Genomic DNA, 22725 nt, shown 5'->3' with positions numbered 1-22725 from the left:
GCTTAGATAACTGGAGATACCAGTCCCTACCCACTGCTCTGTCTTTGCACATGGATGAGCACTGTGTGTGTGTGTGTGTGTGTGTGTGTGTGTGTGTGTGCATTTCTCTGTGGGTCAAGGTTCCATCTCAGCAGAAGTTTGTCTGCATATAAGCAGATTCACTCCCTTGCTGTGGCTCCCTTTTATCCACCCAGCTTTCCCCAGTCACCTGTTCCTGAAGTGCAGGGCCCCATGTAAGATTTCAGTTTAAGTTTGAAAGATCTAGCAATCCCACTCACTCCTCTATGGGCCACACTCACCGATGCTCTCAGGTACCACTTCTTAGGGCACAGAAAACAGGCCCTTGGGCGCCCTCTGGTGTCCACTCTAAGAAAGCATCCCAGGGTGGCTCACTTCTCTGTGCATTAACAGGAACCCTGGCCTTGGCTGTGTACATCATTTCCTCCAGTTCTAAGCTCAAGCATCCAGCTTAACAGCTCATTCTAAGCTGAACGTCCTCTTTACATTCATCTCTCCACAAATCTTGGGAGCTGAGTTACTAGCCAGAGTCAAAAACAACAAATACAAATAAATGGAAATGCCGCCCCAGCACGCTTCCCTAAGGGCTTCAGACAGCAACCGAACAACAAATGCTTCCCTAAAGCTCTTTTTCTGGTGGTGTCCAGTTGCTTGGATGTGTAGTGACCCAGCCCCATAGGCCCACACAAGTCAGAAATTCCAAGACTCCGGTGGTCCCAAGACCTCACTTCAGGGGCTCAGACACCAAACCTCACTGAGCACAGCTCTGAGCTACAACCACATTGTACCAAAATCTCCCGTGCCATAGTGACAGGATTCCAGTGTGATGTCCATTTTATTCTAGAACACTCCAGGGATGAGGAGCTCACTACCTTCCCAGAGGGTCCCAGATGGTCCATTTCAGCTACTCCATCTGGTGACTCATGTGGACAGGCGGTGGAATACATGGGAAGGAACACCTTATTTGGCTCTGGTTCCATCACTGGCTTCCCCGATGGCTCAGATGGTAAAGAATCTGCCTGCTATGTGGGGGACCTGGGTTCGATCCCCGGGTCAGGAAGATCCCCTGAAGAAGGGAATGGCAACCCACTCCAGTATTCTTGCCTAGAGAATTGCATGGACAGAGGAGCCTGGCAGGCTACAGTCTGCGGGATCACAATGAGCTGGACACGACTGTGTGACTCACACACACGCTAGCACTGACTAGTTGTGTGACCCTGGCCTTGAATTTATCCTCCCTTGGTGGAAAGCATAGACGCAGAGCCTCTGGGGCCTGGCAGTTTGGAGCATCTGGGTCTCAGAGCCTGAGTGTTGGCTCTAAAGTCTCTGGTTGTAGAAGAATCAGGGCCCTGACACTGTGTGTGTGCAGTGGAAGGCCCCGTGGATATCGGGATCAGCTGGCTCCCAAGGTATGGGGAGCTGTCTGTGTACCGGGTCCAAGCCAAGGCTGGAGTCCTAGGCTAGCCAGTCCCAAGCCTGCTTACCCTGCTCACCTGGCCCTTCCCTCGGGAACCACGAAGAACGCTCTTGTGCAAGTTTCCCCCTTTCCCCTCTACCTCCTGATCGGCCCTAGTGCGTCTCCACCTGGTCCTGCTCCCCTCCTCCTGGAAGCTGTAACAGTGTTTTCAGTGGCAACTGTCTCCTCATCTGTTGGCCTCATCCTCCCTGAATAATAATAAAAGCTACATTTTAAAACATCGACCCGGGACCTGGGGCTTTAGGGAGGGCTCCTTGGAGGAAGTGACATTGAGCCTCAAGGGGGCAGGGATTGGCTGAGAGATACCGTGAGGAGGCAGGGGTGTTGCAGGTGGGGGAAACAGCACCTGCTGGACTGCAGTGGAGGAGAATGTCCATGTAGTCTGATGGCAGGAAAGGTGGGAACAGGGGCTGGGATGTCAGAAAGGGAGCAGGGTCCAGGTCTCCCAGGGCTTGGAGGGGCCGAAGAGTCTGGGTTTTGTCTAGTCCTGGTTTTTCCTGTGGTCATGTATGGATGTGAGAGTTGGACTGTGAAGAAGGCTGAGCGCTGAAGAATTGATGCTTTTGAACTGTGGTGTTGGAGAAGACTCTCGAGAGTCCCTTGGACTGCAAGGAGAGCCAACCAGTCCATTCTGAAGGAGATCAGCCCTGGGATTTCTTTGGAAGGAATGATGCTAAAGCTGAAACTCCAGTATTTTGGCCACCTCATGCGAAGAGTTGACTCATTGGAAAAGACTCTGATGCTGGGAGGGATTGGGGGCAGGAGGAGAAGGGGACGACAGAGGATGAGATGGCTGGATGGCATCAATGACTCGATGGACGTGAGTCTGGGTGAACTCTGGGAGGTGGTGATGGACAGGGAGGCCTGGCATGCTGCGATTCATGGGGTCGCAAAGAGTCAGACACGACTGAGCGACTGATCTGATCTGATCTGACCACTTTTGATCCCCAGGTTGTTTTTCCCAGCTCCTAATAATATAACCCAAGGCTTCCCAGTGGCTCAGTCATAAAGAATTCACCTGCAATGCAGGAGACGCGAGTTCAAACCCTGGGTGGGGAAGATCCCCTGGAAAAGGGGATGGTTACCCACTCCAGTATTCTTGCCTGGGAAATCCCATGGACAGAGGAGCCTGGCGATCTACAGTCCATGGGGTCACTAAAGATCGGACTAAACAACAAACTGTCCAAAAGACTGCCTTGTGAACTCTCCAGATTCTGCCGTTGCTATTTCAGGGAACCCAGAAGCCTGGTTGGGTGCCACCAGCCTGGGGAGGCGCCATGGGTCCACCGACTGCAGAGGGAAACACACAAGAGGCCAGAAGAGCAAAGCCACTCAGGTCAGCCCAACAGTGTGCACTTGGGGCAGCCCCACTGCCCTTCCCAGCCATTGAAATAAATGAGCAGGCTTTTCATCCTCTGTGAAAAACAATAGCGGAGCCAGCCCCAGACTCAAGGCAGAGCCACCAATCAGACGAATGGAAGAATGGGTGTGAGGGCCACGGTAAGCATCAGAGAGCATCCCCTATCCCCACTTCTCTTCCTGTCACTTCCTGTCCTGACCTCCTGGGGAAGGACTCTCCTACCCTGGAGAAAAGCAAAGGACTTTGCAGTCACCGAGGATCTGGAATTCAGTCTCCTGGCTGAGTGATTCAGTCAAGTCCCCGGGGGTTTTTAACCTCTCTGAGCCTCTGTTTCCTTCTTGTAAAATAGAAATAAAAATAGTTCTCACGCACCAGAATATTTCGAGGGTGAAATAAGCTGCTGCTGCTGCAAAGTCACTTCAGTCGTGTCCGACTCTGTGCGACCCCATAGACGGCAGTCCACCAGGCTCCCCCGTCCCTGGGATTCTCCAGGTAAGAACACTGGAGTGGGTTGCCATTTCCTTCTCCAGTGCATGAAAGTAAAAAGTGAAAGTGAAGTTGCTCAGTCGTGTCCGATTCTTCGCGACCCCATGGACCGCAGCCTACCAGGCTCCTCCGTCCATGGGATTTTCCAGGCAAGAGTACTGGAGTGGGGTGCCATTGCTTTCTCCGTGAAATTAGCTAGAGAACGCTTACCTTGAGGGTGCCCCCGTGGGTGCGCACATGTCAACATCCTTCCGCCTGTCTGGTGCCTTGCACATGCGCACACCTCCACCCCGGCCGCGTGGGGACACGCGCCTCCTCCTGCTCAATTTTTCAAATGCAACGTCCTGGAAAGCACAGGGGCTTTGCTGAGAAACCTCGGCATCCCACAAGGGCCAAGGATTTCGTTAATGGAGCTGGTCGGGGAGTCGGGCAGCCCTGTCTGGGCCCGTCACCTCCAATGCAGAGCAAAGTCCTGCTTCCACAAGCCTTCCCCCAGATTCACCCGTTCCTACCGGCCTCTTCTTTCTTCCCGACTCAGAAGCCTGGAGTGGGGAGGGGCATCGGCAGGGGGTGCTCCGTGGCGTGACCTCGGGCCCCTCAGATCTCACATCTAAGGGGCTAGTCCCCAGAACGTGCCCCCTCCATTGCCAGTGACCCCTCCCTCTTTTCTCTCCCCTGCCCCATCCTCAGAAGGTAATTTTAGTATCTCCCTAAAGTCACCTACACTCCACTCCAGTACTCTTGCCTGGCAAATCCCATGGATGCAGGAGCCTGGTGGGCTGCAGTCCATGGGGTCGCTAAGAGTCGGACTCGACTGAGCCACTTCACTTTCACGGATTGGAGAAGGAAATGGCAACCCACTCCAGTGTTCTTGCCTGGAGAATCCCAGGGACGGGGGAGCCTGGTGGGCTGCCGTCTATGGGGTCGCACAGAGTCGGACACAACTGAAGCGACTTAGCAGCAGCAGCAGCAAAGTCACCTATGAGAGCCCCAGATGAGCTCTCAGAAAAGAAAAATGATACAAGAAGCTCAAGCCATCAACTGACTTGGCAAATTGTTCTAAAAGATGCTGAGATCTCAAAGGTTGCAATGCCAGGAGGTTAGGTGCCGGCTTCTCCTGTTTCTCCTGCAAAGCCAAGTAACTTAAATGGTCCTCAGCGGCCACCACCTGGGTGAACATTTGCAAGCATAGGTGCCATTATATGAGGATTCCCAGGTGGTGCTAGTGGTAAAGAACCCGCCTGCCAATGCAGGAGATGCGAGTCCGATCCCCGGGCCGGGAAGATCCCCTGTCGGAGGGCACGGCAACCCACTCCAGTCTTCTTACCTGAAGAATCCCATGGACAGAGGAGCCTGGCGGGCTCCAGTCTATAGGGTTGAAAGAGCTGGGCACAACTAAAGTGACTTGGCACATGCACGTGGCACTATATACACTGAGTGTAGGAAAAAAGTGGCTGATCCCAACCCACAGGGGTCCCTGAGGCCAGGCACTCCCCACGGTGGTCCCGTGGGCAGGTACAGTGAGGTGGCTAAGCGGGAGGGTAGCCTTGGACTTCTGGCCTCCAGAACTGTGAGAGGATAAACTTCTGTTGTTTAAGCTGTGAAGTGATTTATGATGGCCATCCTGGGAAACTGGACACCTCCCCCACCCCTTTACTCCCAGTATATACCATCCTTCCAAACTGGGGTCCCTGGGAAGGTCAGGAGTAATTAGAGAATCTAACCGCCGATATCCCTCGTTTAATCTCCAAAGTGGCCTAATTATCTGTCACCCATGGTGAATTGTCCACCTTTTCCTATTCTCCTGGGACAGGAATGGACATTTCGGGGTTGATCTGCACAGACTAAAGGAATGAACAGGAAAAGTGACAGCCTGCTGCTGCTTTGAGCCAATAAAGGGAAATAGATTTTGCCCCCTAAAGTCAAAGAGAATTTGTAAAAAACAAAGTCCAAGCTAATTTAATACACTCACTTAATTATTTAAGTAGCAAGTCAATATTCCTCAATTGCTCAGTCTTACAAACACAGCCATGATAACAAAGGAAACATTATTTAAATCTGTGGCCAAAAAAGTGAGCCTAGATCAAGAGAGCAAAAGGCTAAATCTGATATGATTTAACAAAGGCAAGAAAAGACCCAACCCTTCCCAGAAAATAAATCATAGCCACACTTATTGCCAAGATCCAAAGAAAAAAATTTATTTACAATAGAGAATTTTATTTGAAACATGCATTTTTCTTTTTTCTTTTTCTTTTTTTTTTTAAACAAATCAGCAAATGCAGATCAAGTTTACACTCCTTAAGGCAAGAGTCCCTTTGCAAGCTGTACATGATCATATTAAATCCAAAAGCCGCTCACCCTGGAAATTCATGTACAAAGGGCAAGGCCAAGGTCAGCGATTTGTCTTTTATTAGAGAATCAGACAATCTCCCTGATACAGGAACTCTGAGGTCAACTTGCTATGAATTATACTAGGAAAATGCAAACCAATAGCAAGAAATTCTGATAGTCTCCTTAGTACTGCATACAATCAAATCAACTTTATTTAGAAAGGAAATACAGTAGTGCATACGAAAAAGTGAAAACACAACCTGTCCACATAACCGGAGGGACAGCAGTGTGCCGATGGTCATATTGCACGCAACGGTCAAGTCCAAACATTTGGTTCAGAGTTAGCTTTTCCCCATTTTGGCAATCAGTTCATCACAAATTTTGGTGAGTTCTTCGATCTCTTTATTCTGCAAGTGAAGACAAAAAAAAGAGGTTGCTGAAATCTCCTGGTTGTTGGAAATCAAGCCGATCAGAATGGTCACTGGGCTTTTTAGTGTTCTCTGGGCTGACTGGTCCCCCTTAGGATATCTAAAGCAGCAAAAGAAATGACCTGGAGCCAAGTAATCTGTACATCCCAGCTCTAGCTGTGTGACCTTGGGCAAGTTACACAACCTCTCTGAGCCTCAAGTTTCCTTATTTCAGAAGTGTGGATGATAACATCCGTCCCTCTCAGAATTAAGTGGGGTAAGAAATGCCAAGCTCCCTGGCACAGTGGCCAGCACAGAGTATGGCTTAACCAGCATTCGTCGTCTTCTGCTTATTTGCCTCCAAGGTTGTGGGCACAAAAGGGTGGTCTGCGGTGAGCTCTTTGGTGGCTCTTTTTGAGAAATGCCACCAGAGGGGTTAAGCAGTTCTACTTGGATGGGACCTCTAGCATTATTCAGAGGCTGCCAAGTGAGGCGGTGCTGTGGATACAGGGCGCGTGGAGAGGGGTGAGGGCAGACACAGGACATCTTCAGGGGCTTCTCGGGCCACACCTTGCCCATCCTCTGAAGCCCCATCAAGAGGAACCAACCATGTGTTCATCTCACAGCAGAGATCTTCAACACTGTCCGCTCTCCAGCAACAGGCATCCAACGGGGTGGCACCTCCATCCGGATGGTGGTGGCTTTGCTCTCAGATGAACTAAATGCCATGCCTGATGCCCATCTGGCTCAGCAGCCAGTCTTGACGGGTCCTCTTTAACTGGGCGAGACCCTTCTGTATCCCTGGAACATGGTACAGCCAGCTTTCCCTTGAGGTCCCCGTGGAAGGCGAGTCTTAACTCACAAGGCTGTGCTCTGAGGCTGCACTGAGGCCCTTCTCTAGAAAGCTCTGGCCCTCCAGCTGGGAGCCACGTGCCCTGGGTACCCGGGCTGGGCTCCAGGTGCCACTCATCGCTGAGCCGGTGCTCCAGAGGAATCCAGACTCCTTAGCAGAGGAGGTTCAGTCCTGGCTGCAGCTGCAGATTCAGTCCTGCCTCCAGTTCCCATGGGGGACAGCTTCGCCAGGAATATCACCTCGGCCCACCTCCCGCCTAAAGTCCTGCGCTCTTGGGAGCACTGAAATGCCTACTGGGGTATGGATTCTGCATGGGATGCAGGACAAGCCACTAATCCTGAGATTCCTGTTATCACTGCTCGGGCTGCTCGCAGTGATGTTTCATCTTACTGGAGCACATTTAGCACATGCTGGTCACCGTGCAAACCCAGCGCGGGCCCTGGATTGCGCTCCATTCTCATCATAATCTCTTAACGGAAGCCATTATTATACCCCTACTTTTCAGTGAGGAGACTGAGGCTCAGAGAGGTTAAGTGTTTGTGCGTAAGGTCACACAGTCAGACACAGCAAACCTGAAACACGAATTCCAGTTGGCCTGGTTCCCAACAGCTTGCCTATTTCACGTGTTAGGCACAACACCTAGTGACTGATGACGCAGGGGCATGAGCAGACCCACTAGCTGTGGATTCTTGGAGGTTCTCCAAGCTCTATCCTGGCACCGTCAGCCACCAGCCAGGAGCCTGCCCTATCACGGAGCTCAGCTCACCAGGCGGGAGTCCCAGGTCCTTTATCAAGCCCCAGCTGGGCAAAATGCCCAATGCCTTCACCTAAGAGCTGCCTGGGGTGGGGTTGGGGGGAATAATGCTTCTGAATCTCTTGAAAACAGAGACCACCCCCTCCATACCACTTGGAGCCCTTTAAGGAAGAACTCATGTGGTTGACTCACTCCTCCTGAGTTTTAGTTTAAGACAAAATTATGTTTGCGGATACATTTTTTTTTCTGTTATCCAAATCAGTGCAAAGCTTACCTGCTCTCTTCCTTGTCTTCTAGTTTGCCAGAAAACCTAACATCCATCACCTTCACTTTGCAACTATAGTCATCTGAACAGGCCATGTGCCTTTAAAGCATCTCTCCTGTCTCTGGTTTTAGCTCTATTGTTCTAGCTAATATCATGATGCGATTTAAATACCATCATACCCTGATGAAAACAGGAGGGAACAACTTCACACCTTCAAGATCTTCTGGTTTAGTCCCCCAGCATTACAAACCTAGAAACCACGGTGAAGTGCCGGGCCTGCTGAGGGGCAGGATGGACGGCAGGGAGGTGTGGGGGCCTGAATCTCCTGAGTTCCGAGCTCTTTCCCCGAGACCGTGTAGGAGATGTGAGAGGTGGTATCCGCCCACTGCAGAGGTTAGTCCTGCTTGGCCCAGAACCCCTGGGGCCCAGCCAGCCACCCTGGAAGCCAACTGGGTGCTTCAAGAGGAGCAGAAGCCATCTGGGAGACAAACTGGACTCCTGATGCCACCTGCCTTTAAAGTACCCTCACCAATGCCCATCAAGACCGCAGTGCATGAGAAGCGCTGTTACTCCCAGTCACTGGGCCCTCGATGATCATCCTGGGGCTCAGTAAACCAACCAGAATGGGGGGTGGGTGTCTGGAAATCCAGGGAGGGAGCCTGACTGGTGCACACCCACTCAGAATCAGCCTCATGGCTCTCCTGGGTGGGAGAGGCTTCTCTGTAGGACACCCAGGGAGTTGGTGTGTAAGGTGATCCAAGCCCTTGACTGGACATCAGGAAATCTGGGTGCAAGCTCAGAATCCTCAGGAGTAGGAGGACACCTATGGGCCCTTCTGACCCTGGCACTGCCCATATTCTGCAGGTGTCTCTGCCCAGGGCATTGCCTGCTGGGCACCATCCTGCTCGCTAGGTGCAGGGGTTACAGCACGATGCCTGGCACACCATAGCTGCTGAGCAAACATCTGACAAATGAATGAAAGTTGAAAAGGAACGGAAAATGGCGGTTCCAGGGAAGGCAGAAAGGGAGCCAGTCTCAGGGCCAGTTAACCTAGAGGGAGGGCAAGGCCATGCCTGGGAAGGATGAACCTGCCGAGGAGTGCCTGACATGTGGCCCAGAGTGAGAAGCCCAACTCCGTGCGTCTGAGCCTCTGGCCAGCTCCGCCCGCCTGGAGGCAGCAATCTCAGCCTGTTACCTTCTGCTCCAGCGTTCTCTCCAGAGCATCCACTCGCAGCTGTTCCTTCCGTAGGCTGGCCTGGTAGGCAGCCTGTTCCTGCTGGGCCTTGCCCCGGACTTGGGCGATCTCGGCGTTGGCCCTGCAGGAATGGGTTGAGGATCGGCTTCAGAGATGATCACTCTTCCCTGGAGATGCCTCCCACCCTCTTCCTCCCCAGTCTGGGCACGTGTGCTTGCTCAGTCGCTTTATTCGTGTCCAACTCTGCGACCCCATGGACTGTAGCCCCCCAGGCTCCTCCGTCCATAGGATTCTCTGGGCAAGAATACTATAGTGGGTGGCCATGCCCTCCTCCAGGGGATCTTCCTGACCCAGGGATCGAACCCGCGTCTCCTATGTCTCCTGCATTGGTAGGTGGGTTCTTTATCACTAGCGTCACCTGGGAAGCCCTTCAAATCTGGGCAGGGGGAACCAACCATTTGGCTCCAGCTCCCTCCAACGGGGCCTTGAGCATAGGAGCCCATGAGAACCCCCATCCCTGTAATGCCGAGGTGCTTCCAGTGGGTACCCTGGAAATTGCAACACGTATCCCTCACTTATCAAGATAGATACTGGTGGAGAGTGTGTTATCTTAAACTGTACTGAAAAATGCAGCTGGATGATCCACTTAGCTGTGGGATTGGGATTGGGAATTATCCATTATCCCAAGGCGATGGCAGGGGTGCCAGGGAGCTCCCAGCCAGCCTCGGCTGGGGCTGGCTACTGAGGGGCCCTTGGGAGCAGACTCCGGGCGGCCTTACCTGTCCAGCTTCTCCTCCGCGTGGACCTTCAGCGCCTGGTACCTCTGTTCCTCCTTCTTTACTCGAGACAGGTACTCTTGTGCACACTTCTTCAGCACCTCTTCATTCTGACAACGATAGAGCACGGGGGTCAAGCCCACAGAAGAAAACCCAAGGAGGGCTGGGGACCCCGAGGGCTAAGGATGTGGGTGTAACCCGACCGCCGCGTCCTACCCCCCATCTGGTGAGGACAGCCCTCCAGAGCGCCCCGACGATCCTCCCAGCCCACGCCTCCTCCCCCACCATGCGGGTCTCGCCCTCCCTTCCCGTGAACGCCAGCACACCTTGCGGAAACCCTCCAGGACCTCCTTCATCTTCTCGTATCTCCTGAAGAGGTCAGCCAGGGATTTCTCCACGGAGTTCAGGTCGGCCAGAGCTTGCTCCTTCTCCAGGACCAGCTGCTGGACGGTCTGGTGGGAGACCGACTTCTCCCTCTGTTCATCCTCTGGTGGGAGACACAAGGAACACAACGATGGAGCCCACAGCTTCTGGACCTTTTCTCGGGGGCCAGCAGAGGCCTCGGGTGCAGCTCAAGTCTGTCCCGTGGGCCATCAAGGACCTCGGCTTTCGGTTGACACAGACCCGTTCCCTCGAGCCCACCCAGACTCTGCCTCTAAAGGAAGAAAATCCACGGCTCCAGCGTCCCAGACCTGGGCCTGTGCCCCATTACATGGGATGGAAATGAACCAGTATCCTTTAACCTGATCACTGCAGCCCCTTAAACTACATTGGAGACCCTGCTGATTCCATTTGGTTGTTGATAGCATAAGGACCAATCCATAAGGTAAAAAAGGAAGCATTACTCCTGAATTTGGTGTTGAGCCAGAATAAATGTGCCATAGGTTGAGCTGTGACAGAAGGACTACCCCTTCTTAAGCATGATGAACCTAAAGAGATGGGCATTGGAAAAGAAAAAGTCTTCTTCATCCTTAAAACATCCCATGAATCCCAAGCCCACATAACCGTGGTCCTGAAATCCTGCTCCACACAAAAACGGCCATTTCTTTTGATACGGCAAGTGTCTTCTTTAATTCCCAGGAAAATGGAGCTATTGCTGTTGGAGTGACTTTCTTAGTGTTGCACAAAACAATTAAATTCTGGCCCAGTCTGGAGTGGCTGATCCTGGTGGCATGCTCTGCATACCAGTCTGTCATTGGTCTGCGTGGGCAAGGAGCTGCTTGCTCTGATCGCTCTGGAACTTTGCTTGCAGCTGAGTCAGTGGAGGGGAGCACCCCTGCTTGGAGCTCCTGTCCGTCCTCAGGTCACCTGGGGGCCACCTGGGCCAGAGGATGGACAGCAGCTGTCAACGACAATAGCGCCACGGCAGAGCAGCGGCCCATGTGTGCTCCTGCACGTGTCAGGCGCTGGGCTGACCCTCCTTTTGACTCAGTGCTCCTCAGCCAGCACCCAGCAGTTGGTCTGGGCATTAAGAAGTCCAAACCGGGTCAATGCCTCCTCCCAGGGACCCCCCCTTTGCACTGGAATAAACCCCTACCCCACATGCTCTCTGCTCTCAGCACTGCTACGACTCTGCTTCTGGGAAAACTAACCTGGAGCCCCCCGTGGCCCCACCTCGCTTGGAGACACCTTTCCTGAACCCACGTGGGAAACGCCTCATCTCCATGCCCAGCATGGGCTTCCCTGGTGGCTCCGTGATAAAAGAATCTGCCTGCCAATGCAGGAGCCGCAGGTTCGATCGCTGGGTCAGGAAGATCCCCTGGAGTAGGAAATGGCAACCCACGCCAGTATTCTTTTCTGGTAAATCCCATGGACAGAGGAACCTGACAGATTACCTACAGTCCATAGAGTCGCAAAAGAGTGGGGCAGACTGAGCAACTGAGCACCCAGCACCATGTCCAGCAGTGACCACTCCTTATTGTTATAACAGACGTGTGGGTGTGCACGTGTTTGTATAAAGAACGCACACTCCACGAGGGCAGGGTCCTGTGATCTGTTCTGTCCTCGGCTCTGTCGCAGGCCCAGATCCTGACTCACAGGACACAGCAACACATGCCTGCTGTCGTGCAGAGAATGAACGAGCAGGGCAGCCCTAAGGCTGAACTCCAGTCTCCCGCACAAGAGAAGCTGAGTCCCTTGTTCACTGAGGATGCAACACAGCCAGAACCAGACCCAAGGCTGTGCTCACAATTGCATCTCTACATGGGCCTCTTACTAAACGCAACTGGAAGGATCAGTTCAGTCGCTCAGTCATGTCCGACTCTTCGAGACCCCATGGACCAAAGCGTGCCAGGCCTCCCTGTCCATCACCAACTCCCGGAGTCTACTCAAACTCATCTCCATTGAGTTGGTGATGCCATCCAACCATCTTATCCTCTGTCGTCCCCTTCTCCTCCTGCCCTCAATCTTTCCCAGCATCAGGGTCTTTTCAAATGAGTCAGCTCTTCGCATCAGGTGGCCAAAGTATTGGAGTTTCAGCTTCAACATCAGTCCTTCCAATGGAAGGAAGGAGCTCCCTTAAAAGTGGGGAGATGTTGCTTTGGGTTCTCTCCCCTTAGATTCTCGATAGAGGGGCACCTTTCTGTATCCCGATGTCGGGTGTTTTCCTGTCTGTGTGTGGACAGGAGTGAAGAGCACAGAACAGGGACCACATTGGGGTTTCGGCTCCAGCCCTGACTGTAAACTTGCTCAAAGTCCTCACTTGAGGTCCCAGGGACTCAGCTCCAAAATGAGGGGCTTCGCACATGTGAGCGTGCACCCTAATCGGCTGGGAGCTTGTTGAAACGCAGGAGACTGAGCCCACCCAGGGGGGTCTGATTCAGTCATTCTGCGGTGAGATCTTTGCATGTGACAAGGTCCCCAGCGATGCTGAGACAGCCGGTCCAGGGACCACGTCTGGAGAACCGCAGGCCGGGAAGACACCTGACGTCCTGCCTCTCAGAGTTTCTCCTCCCAGGGCAGAGGTGAAGAACCAGGAGCCAGAGTCTGACAGCCCACGTCCCAGTCCTAGCTCTGATAATTCCCGGCAGTGCGACCTTGGGCAGAGTTTTTCAGCTCTGTCCTCCACATCTGAAACACGGGATGAGAGGATATATCTATGGCATTTGGGGAAGATTAAATATAAAGCCCTCAACATATAGTAAGAACTCAGTATCAGGGATCCATTAGCAACAGCATCACTATCTCTCGGAACTGCTACGATGTCAAGTTGCAGGGACCCACGAAGAGGGAGCTTTTGAACATATAGTGAGACCAGAACCACCAACAATCTGCTTGCTACATCTAGACTCCTAAAAGAAAGGGCACTTCAAAGTTCCACCAGTAACCAAATGCTTGTTTTTGTTCTTTGAATTTTATCTGCTTCCTTAGTTCTCAGCAAGCTGTATAATACACATTCTGGGCTGGTTTCAGGCCATGTATACATTTCACTTGGCTTGGTAAAGGAGTCATTTATCAAACGGAATCCATCTGATTTCCTGGATCTGAGATTAGACTGCCTCAGGCTTCCTTTCCTCCTCCCCACAACCATAACCCTTGTAAAAATAGAATTTCCCTGTTCCCAGGAGACCGAAAAGGAGAGAATGCTTCACACATCTTTTTTTTGTAAATGACAAATGCTGCTAGGTTCTTCAAATCAGGAAATCAGCTCAAAACCCAATATGTTCTAGACAACACAGTAAAACAATGGCCCTGGAGATTTTTTTTGGCTTTTTCAGGCAAAACACTATAAAACCATGTGGGGAATGCAGCCAGAACACAAAAGCAAAAATAACAAAAATAGAAAAACAAACAAATAAGGGTTGCAATGGGTGGGTATCAAATTAGGTGAAAAAGCATTTACTTACCAGGCTTGCCTGTTTGTTTTGCAAGCAAAGGGCAAGAAGCAACAGAAAATGGAAGCAAAACAGATAATCAGGGCAGTTGTTAGGAAAGCAGGGAAAAAAAAAAAAATCAATTGCAACAACCCGGAATGCAGAAAGCACAGAAATCCCTTTTCGTTCTGAATTCTGAACAGTCGATATTTGAACTTAATGAAATATAGTCTCTTTAGTATCACATGATGAGAATGAACAGTGAGGGCAGGACAGATGTTACACTGACATAGAGCATTTGTGGAGGTTAAATGGAAGCCAGGGAGCCAGGCGGGAGCCAGGAGAGGCTAGTGGAGGTGGAGTGGAAGCTGGTTTTAACCTCAGAATGCTGTTACATTTATTCTGGGCCCTGAACTGCCCAGCTCTCTGAGTTTGCCCTGTGTGGGGCAGGGAAGGCTGCGTGGGTGAGTGGGAACGAGAAGAAAGAGACAGGATCCAGATGAGAAACATGGGTGGGTTTCCTGCTCAGAAAGAAGGCAGGTCCCGCCCACAGCTACAGTGAGTCCCAGCCGTGCTGCAGCCCCACACTGTCCTGAAATCAAGGGCCCTGAAATCAACAGGGGCCCCAGTCAGCGACCTGCAGTAATGACCAGGGATGACACGCACAGACGGGCCACCGTGCACTGAGACACCCGCTCTGGGAACGTGGATGACGAAGAGGACAGTCAGTGGCAATGGGGACTCACAAAGGGGCGCCACCAGAGTGGCTTCCAGCTGGGGATGTTGGGGGCTGGCAGAGCCACCAGGAGGGTGCTCAAGCACCCCCAAACAGGAAATCGCTCAAAGCGGGCGACCTTAGAGCTCTGGAAGAGATGGACCCTCAGGTCAAACACTCCAGGTCTCTTGGGAGGGGATAGGATTGGGTGTGCGTGGCCTTAATCCCTGGAGTCAGGGTTCCACACGCTCCTCAGATGGTCTAGAAGTGAAAACACTGTTCTAACGACCATCGCCTGCAGATACACAGCAAGGAAAGCATCAGAGGGGAACAAGCTTTCTGTCCCCAGTTACGGCGACCACGTAAGGACAGGCCACTTACGTCAACTAGAGATTCTGACTCTCGTCAGTTTTCAAGAGGGAAGTGTCAGCTTCTATCAAACTGCCAGTCGAACAAGTAAGTTAGGCTGCTGTGGGCAGCCTGCTGTCAGGGCAAAGGCCCACGTTCTCTTCAACACTGGCCTAACCGTCATCGTCAAGAATAAAAATTAAAATGTATGACTCCAAGGTGTGGAAGGATGCTTCTAGATGAGCCAGGCAGGTCTGAGTGATGCTTTCGTGTCCCAACTCCAGGAGGTGGAAAGGTCTCATTCAGCTCACTAAACAGTGTATACTGGAAGATATAAATACTTCCTTCTGAACACTTTCAGCAGCACTTTCAGTTCCAAGAGTTTTTTTTTTAATCTCATCCATATGTATCCATAAATTTTTATGCCCATTTAACAAAGAGGTTTCATTTAATAAAAAACATACACCATGAGGCTGATCCTTAAAAAAGATCCCAATGGGCTTTCCCCTGAGCTCTAGGAGAAATGGCCTTTATTATAGTAAACCAAAATGAAAGCTTTTTTGAAAGGAAAGCACTCAATAGGCAGCTTCTTCAGTGTTCCCAAGGCTCCTGTCATGCTTATCTTGGGACAAAAGCTAGAGGTATGGTGTGACTCATATGATGAGAAGTCACCAGCTGAAACAAGCATCAAGTTGGGACACAGAAACTGTGGTCTGCAGCAAGCACATGTCCTTAGGAGTAAAAAAAAAATTTAAATCCAGTATCATGGACCTAAGCAAATGAATAAATAAGCAAAAATTCCACACCTGACCCCAGAGTCTTAACAGCATTTCTGAATAGTGATCATCAGTGAAAAATCTTGGGCTTGGCACTTCTGCAAGGTCTTTTCTCGATTTTTCTTTAAAAGCAGAAGAGCCAGTTACTTGAGGTCTGGTTACTTGAGGCCTTCTTTCATTGCAGGCCAAAGTAATCCGTCACTCCTGGCTGCCAGGGATGCTGTGTTAAGACAGTTTCTGAGGCAGTATCCAACCTCAGGAAGAAAGAGCAGTGATCAGTTAATAGGGGCAGGCAGCTGGGCTGTCACATGTTCTAATATTCCTTGTCCTGGACCCTGTGTAAAGGCCAGTGGGGTATTTTTTTTTTTTTAAGTGCATCTAATCTATATTAGGGTTTAGTGATTTGATGTTAGAGATCTAATTCTCTCTCATGAGCAAAAAAGCCCCCAAACATCCTAGGAACCACCCCAATTTTTGGTTGGGGTTGGGCCCCATGAGATGGACTATCCTGGCTGGGTCAAATGGTGACCATCAAGGTGATGGCCATGGCTCCCCAATGCATACTAAGGGACGTGTGGGCGGGTGTTTCCAGGAGGTCCCCAGACTCACCGCCTGCAGCAGAGCCTCGTTCTGGGAGGCTCTGGTCCCCCCGCAATGGGCTTCGTGCTCTAAGAGGAGCCTGAGAGGAACACACTCTGGGTCTCTACCTTCAAAGCCCTCCCCACAGTTCAGAAACCTCAGGGCGGGCCTGAGCCCCTGACAGTGAAGATGCTCACCTATCATCTGGGCAATGGTCTTCTCATACTCGGCCACGATTTTCCTGTAAGAGAAGTAGAAACAGGTTGGTACTAAGACCACACAATGGTTTTTACTTTCACGCGGGTGCCCATGCGCTGGACATCAACAGCCTGAGCACTGTCCAAGAGGACAAGTCCTTTGGGTCCCAGGTGGCTCAGAGGCCGTGGGTCCCCTCCAACCTCAGCCCTCTCCTTGCACACCCAGGTAGGTTCATGCTCCTAGTGCACGACTCTGAACACATCACTCCCTTGTATAATACAAAACACTCTGTGTCTCTCCACTGCTCATTGAGAAAAAAAATAAGGCCAAAACTTCAGCCTGATAGTCAAAGCTTTCTGTAACCTAAGCCTGATCTTCATCAATTGTACCTCCTTCCATGCCATCCTGTGGACACAGTGATTCAGTGATAGCAAATGATTTCTTATCTGCTCTGAGCTTTCTTGCCTCTGTGGCCTTGAACAAGGTTGTTCCCTTCCCCTCTATCTCCAGCTGTCAGAATCTGTTTCTCAAGGTCCAATTCAAATGCTCTCTCCTCCAAGAAGTCTTCCCTGATTTCTCTTTAGAACCCAAGAACATTTTCTTTTTTTTTTTTTAATTTGGCTTTGGTCAAGTCACTTAACCTCTCTGAGGCTTCAAACAGGGCTGACCATCCCCTTAAGGGCTGTGGGGAGAAACAGATCGTGTGTCTCTAGACAAAAGTACAGTGCTTGGCACACAGCAGGTGCTTTCCGTGTGGTAGACATCATACCTCTATGACTATATGCAGAAAATGAAAATAAATCACTCAAGTGAAATTTGGAAGACACTCTAAATGTTTATCCATTGAGACTGGTGAAATTAATTGTATTAGACCCTCATAAGGACTGTCAAACAATTGAACAATAAGATTGAGATGTATAAAAATCTAAGTTATCTTAAGTTAAAAAAGAATGTAGGGTCATGTACACTTCTATACTACACTAAAGAAAAAAGGACATTATACAGATACCTTAACACATTTGGCATCAGAAATGCAAAAGTCTAGGAAGGATACCCCTGAAATGGTACATAGCGGTTACCTGGCTATGGAACCAGAGGCTGAGTGGGAAGGAGATATGTTTTTCATTGTAGGTATATTTTGTTATTGTTCAGTCACCAAGTTGTGCCCGACTCCCTGCGACCCTACAGGCTGCAATGCGCCAGGCTTCTTCAATCATGTCGACTGAGTCGGTGACGCCATGCAGCCACCTCAGCCTCTGCTGCCCCTTCGCCTCTGGCCCATAATCTTTCCCAGCATCAGGGTCTTGCCCAATGAGTGCATTATTTAACTCATGCTCATGGTATTTTAATAATCGTAATATACTAAGAATCCTCGTGGAATAAAGAGTAACTTCTATAGAGGACACTGTTCATGGGACCACACCAGTTCTAGCTGTTATCAAACCACAGGTAAACATTCCCCAGGTAACCAGGAAGCCCGAGCATCACAACTGACCTCATTTCCATCACTTCCCGCCTGCTTTCTTCATATTTATCTTTCCACTCTGACACCTCTCTCTCCTTGGTTATGATCTAGTATCGGGACGAAGAAGAGGAAAGGTTAGTCCCAGATGAGTCCATTCTGACGTGAGCAATTCACAGACCGAGACAAGGAGACATGAACAAACACGGGATTAAAACCTGCTGCACCAAACAATTATTGTACTGAGAGAATTTCCCCAAGCGTGACAGAAATAAGCCATACACTAGATTTTCACAATGCCCTTGGAGAGCAACAAAAACGTGTGTGCTTTTTTTTTTTGTTATAAATCAAACGAGGCCCACAAAGGCTTATTAAACAAAAGTGTCCAAGATCAAAACCCATGGTTTGCTACCTATATCTGCCGGCAGTGGTCAGAGGAGAAGGTCTGTGTCCAGAGATGCTGGCTTTGTGGGCCATGGGGACGTATGTTTGTTTACAAGTGGCAGAATGGGAGCTATTCGCAGGCACCCAGAGCTGGCCCTGCCTTCTCGGGGCCACAGTACCTCTGCCCTGGCGATCTGGAGGGCGGAGTCCAGGTCGGGCTGCTGGAACAGAAGGCCTGCAGGTTTCTCCACCTCGGCCGTCCCGATGCGGGAATACAAGGCTGTTTTGGAGATGGAGACATCCGGTGGGTGAGCAGCTTCTCTCTGTGGAACGGTTTTTAATTTTAAAAAGTGACCATCACGCTTCCGACAAAGAGAACTGCATTCATCCTTTCACGAATGGGTCGGTTGTATGGTTTGGAAACAAAGAACATCGAAAGTATGAGAAAATGCTAAGACTAATGAACGGGGGAATGCCGGATACAATCTACGGCAGTCTTATCATTTTGCACTGCACAGGCTGACAAAGAGGCTGGCGGCGGAGGCACCCCCAGCTCCCGGCCCTGGAGTCAGGCATGTCTAGTGCCTGTTTATCACTGCTGTTTATCAGACACAGGCACTTAGCCACAGCGAGTGTTTACCAAGGCCACCTTCCAGCAGGCACCACTTCCCAAATAAAAGCCTGACGGTGAACAACGCTGAATTCTACTCTACGTTTGCCTCATTTTGAATAACCACAGATCTGATGGTTTGGTGAGACTGTCCACATTTTAATTTAGGGGGCATCGGTTAGCTCTCTTTGAAAGTATATAAGTCATACAAAGTTTTAAGATCTACTGTAGACGTCCAGCAATGTCACCTTCAGTGAATGAGTTTCTGGATGCCAAAAGGTAAGCGTTACACTGGAGTTCAATGGTGTCAATGGGAAAATAGAATATTGGATTACTGACAATATCCATGTGCGCGAATGTGTGCGAATAAGACCCTCGACAAGCACTGGGATTCCCCACCGCCCACAACTGACACTGGACAGTCCCCAGGGAGGTCTACACTGACTATTCTTCCTTCTGCACAAACGCTCAGCCGTTTCCAACACACTTGAAATGCAATGTTAGGAACATCACCAACCAGCGCAGCAGGGTTGTCAATCTAGCTCTACTGCAAAGAAATGCCAAACCAATCACACTCTCAGTCCCATTCATTAACCTCCTGGCCCGTCGTGGTTGCCAAGGCAAACCTCCACCCTGGTTACTACAGTCTGATTCGATGCAAAGCAGTGGTGGTCCAATGGGAGGAGGGCAACTGCTTCTTCCTTGGGAAACGAGTAGAAGAAACGGAGTCGTGAACAGAACAGTGATGTAGAAGAAAGAAATGTGGTGATGGAACAGTGAGGACTTATCATGTAGGTGGAAGCAGAGATTAAAGAACCAATAGTAAGTGGGAAAGGAGTGACCTGAAGGTGCTTGAGCACAACCTCTCTCTTCAATCATGGGAACAGGTACGCCTACCCTACTGTGGCCTCAGAGACAAGGAACCTGAGACAGCTCGGAAAACGCAGGTAGAAGCTTAATGGATAGGACTGGAGGTCACAGGGTTAGGACTAGTTAGTTGTACACATGCACGATGAGCTAAGTGGTTTATGTTCTCCTGGAAGCAAGCGTCTGCTGTGTGGCTGTCACACCCCAGCCTGATCGTGGGTATCTGAGTTAACTCTCACGTGCAGCCAGAACGACTGCTGCTCAGAGGGGAGAACACAGTTTTGTTCAACCAGACATTAGGGATGCCCACCCGTCAAATGGAATGCCAGGGTCCTTCAGCCTCAGGTCCTAAAGGTATTCTGTGGCCGGACATTTGAGCAGAACAGCTAACAGCCAGAGCTAATAGCTGTCACGAGCAGGCAGACTGACCTCTTAGAAGAAAGAGGGCCACCAGATTGGAGGGCAGAACCTCTCCTGTCTAGGGGTTAATCTGTGATGTCTGCAGCGTTTTCAACATTCTGCTTGTCAAAGGGAAACTTCTCAGGAAGTAAATGGAAAATTATAATGGCATCAAGACTCAGTACTTACATTTATCATGAAAGTTCAAAAACATAAAATTCTGAAGAGAATTAAAAAAAAAATTGTTCCTATCAGTTAAAATAATGTGTTCTTTGAAAAAAAAAATCAGAATAAAATTTCAAAATGGAAAGAACATTCCGGTCCCTCTGATGATGAAAAAAATGAGAATCTAAATAAGATTTGGCCAAATCATTTCCCAGAATGAGATTCAATTCTGACTCCAAATAAACCAGCTCTCTGAAGTGGAAGAGAAAAATGAATGAAAACTAATTTTACTGTACTGGGCAGAAATGAAATACGATCAATGCAGGAATTAATGACTTTGAAGCTGCCTCATGTCCTTTGTAAAAACAAGGACGAGGATGAAAAACAAACAAGAGGATGAGCTTTCTGAGTAAATGCAAATGGTTACTAGCGAAACAGTGATTCACCATCGCCAGTCATCCTGGCCACCTGTGTTTTCAATAAAGAAACGATGACTTCCAGAGTCCATCTGAATTATCACCCAAGTAGCTGCATGTCAATGAAATTCAAGATACACACCCTGGTTTTTTGTTACAACCAAGGATTGTTTTAAACTGGAATTAATAGCTCTGTCTCTTCCTGGTATTTTAAGATCAGACTTAGATTAAGGTGTAGTTCTCTCACATAATCTCTCACTTGCTACTTTAGAGTTGCCAGGAAGCCCCTAAAATAGCAATTTAAAGTGTGAAATGGCCATGACTCAGACCACATGGGACTGACTATAGAACTGACGTCCATGCCTTCAATCCTCTCCCTCGAACCCTGATCCCTAGGGGGACCCCTGGGGCACGGTCACCCCAGTGAGACCTACAGACATGCCTGGGGTCCTTCTGGCCTTGCAGCCAGGGGCTGCAGGCCCTGCCCCTCACCCGGGCTCACAGTCCCCCTCGTGGCCAATTAATCCCCTGTTGCCAGGTTTATGGGAAGGTGCCATGTCCGGGACCAAGGCAGGATTGCTGTCCCGTGGAACCGGGTGGCACAGCAGTGAGAGAGCACGGGAGTGGGGCCCAGGAGATGAGACCAGGCCATGGGCCAAGGTCATGGAGCATGGACACAGGCTGGACACTTGGGGGTGTCTGGGCCACACGGTGCCAGGTCAGGCAGAGAGCAGCCTCACCCTGCTGCTGTGCTACCCAAGTCTGACAACGGGCGGTCTCGAGCTCAGGATGACAAACAAGAGGAAGGGAGTTGATACGTGCCCTTAATCCACTCTCACAGGAGGCACCGCCAGCGCCAACTGGCCACTCCATCCCAGTGGGTCAAGACACGGCCTCAGAAAAGAGGGTGGAACAAATTGAGAGAGTAGCTGACATATATTCACTACCATGTACAAACCAGATAGCGAGTGGGAAGCTGTAGAGCACGGCTCAGTGCTCTGACCCAGAGGGGTAGGATGGGGGGCAACGGGAAGGGAGGCTCAAGAGGGAGGGAATATATGTATACTTATAGCTGATTCATGGTGTTGTAAAGCAGACAGCAACACAACACTGTAAAGCAATCATCCTCCAATTAAAACATATATTAAAAAAGCATGCATTAAAAAATAAATTTAAAAATAAAAAAATATAACATATTCTCCCTTTAAAAAAATAATAAAATTTCTGGGGAAAAAAAAAGGCATGGCCTTATCCCTTAACATTAGGCTGCAGGCGATGACCACAAATTCTTGCAACTGGGCAGTAAGCTGAAACCCATGTGCGAGCCCTTTGTCACTGCTCTTCAGATGGTCGCTGTGGGTTTGAGGCATCATGTGGGGGGCCCTGGACACAGCAGGAGAAAGGGACCCTAGGATATCAGGCTGCTCAGCAACCACACAACTGCCCCAGACCTGATTCCTCCTTTTCCTGCTGCGACAAGCCAGGTCTCTGCCTTCATCAGCTAGGACTCCTGCAGGAACCATATACTAGGAGTAATGCCGTTTCCTGCCCAGAGGAGCCTCTTTCTAGGACTTCCTCTGGCCCCAAAGCTTGCCATTTGTATGATCCCTGTTCCTAAGTTACCCAGATACAGCCTTCATTCTTTATATAGGGTCCCCCTCTTTCCAAAAGGCCAACAGCTTTAGGGGCCACAACCAGCGTCTGTTACACATACAAATGCAATCCGTCCCTGAGTCCTGCGGCCCTTGGAAAGCCATGCGGATGGGACTCCGAGGTTCTGTCCATCCTGGTTCTTGGTGAATTCAGGGCCACGGCACCGCAGAGCCAGGGACCGGTCAGACCTACCCCCAGGAGGACACCACACTGCCAGAAGCGTGTGGAAGGAAAACAAGTTGGAGTCTGACACCCCAGCCCCTGGAGTTTCCCTCATTTCTAACTTTTTCTGACTAATGAGGAGAAGGAAACCCCACTGCAATCCCTGGGAGCCTGGCTTTGCTGACCCTCAGTCTAAAGGGAAACACGAGTGAAGCTGCTCCAAGGAGCGACCGGAAATCACCCCCGTCATATTTCAC

The 22725-nt window shown here is 50.3% G+C and overlaps 1 protein-coding gene across 20 annotated transcripts in view; it reads right to left on the bottom strand.

The window, feature by feature from the left end:
* Nucleotides 1-5514: 5514 nt before the first annotated feature.
* TACC2 (transforming acidic coiled-coil containing protein 2) overlaps nucleotides 5515-22725 on the bottom strand; it is a 233932-nt gene continuing 216721 nt past the window's right edge. For all 20 annotated transcript variants that reach the window (XM_044935169.2, XM_044935179.2, XM_044935182.2 and 17 more), the window contains 7 exons: nucleotides 18376-18519; nucleotides 17846-17922; nucleotides 16350-16393; nucleotides 10249-10409; nucleotides 9926-10032; nucleotides 9147-9267; nucleotides 5515-6079 (listed from right to left, as the gene is read on the bottom strand). In XM_044935169.2, the coding sequence (XP_044791104.2) occupies nucleotides 6014-6079; nucleotides 9147-9267; nucleotides 9926-10032; nucleotides 10249-10409; nucleotides 16350-16393; nucleotides 17846-17922; nucleotides 18376-18519 (720 nt within the window). In that variant the 3' untranslated portion in view covers nucleotides 5515-6013. The remainder of the gene's footprint in view (nucleotides 6080-9146; nucleotides 9268-9925; nucleotides 10033-10248; nucleotides 10410-16349; nucleotides 16394-17845; nucleotides 17923-18375; nucleotides 18520-22725) is intronic.

The sequence above is a fragment of the Bubalus bubalis genome, chromosome 23, assembly GCF_019923935.1.
Source record: "Bubalus bubalis isolate 160015118507 breed Murrah chromosome 23, NDDB_SH_1, whole genome shotgun sequence".
Classification (NCBI taxonomy): domain Eukaryota; kingdom Metazoa; phylum Chordata; class Mammalia; order Artiodactyla; family Bovidae; genus Bubalus; species Bubalus bubalis.
This window is presented reverse-complemented; position numbering and strand designations above follow the sequence as displayed.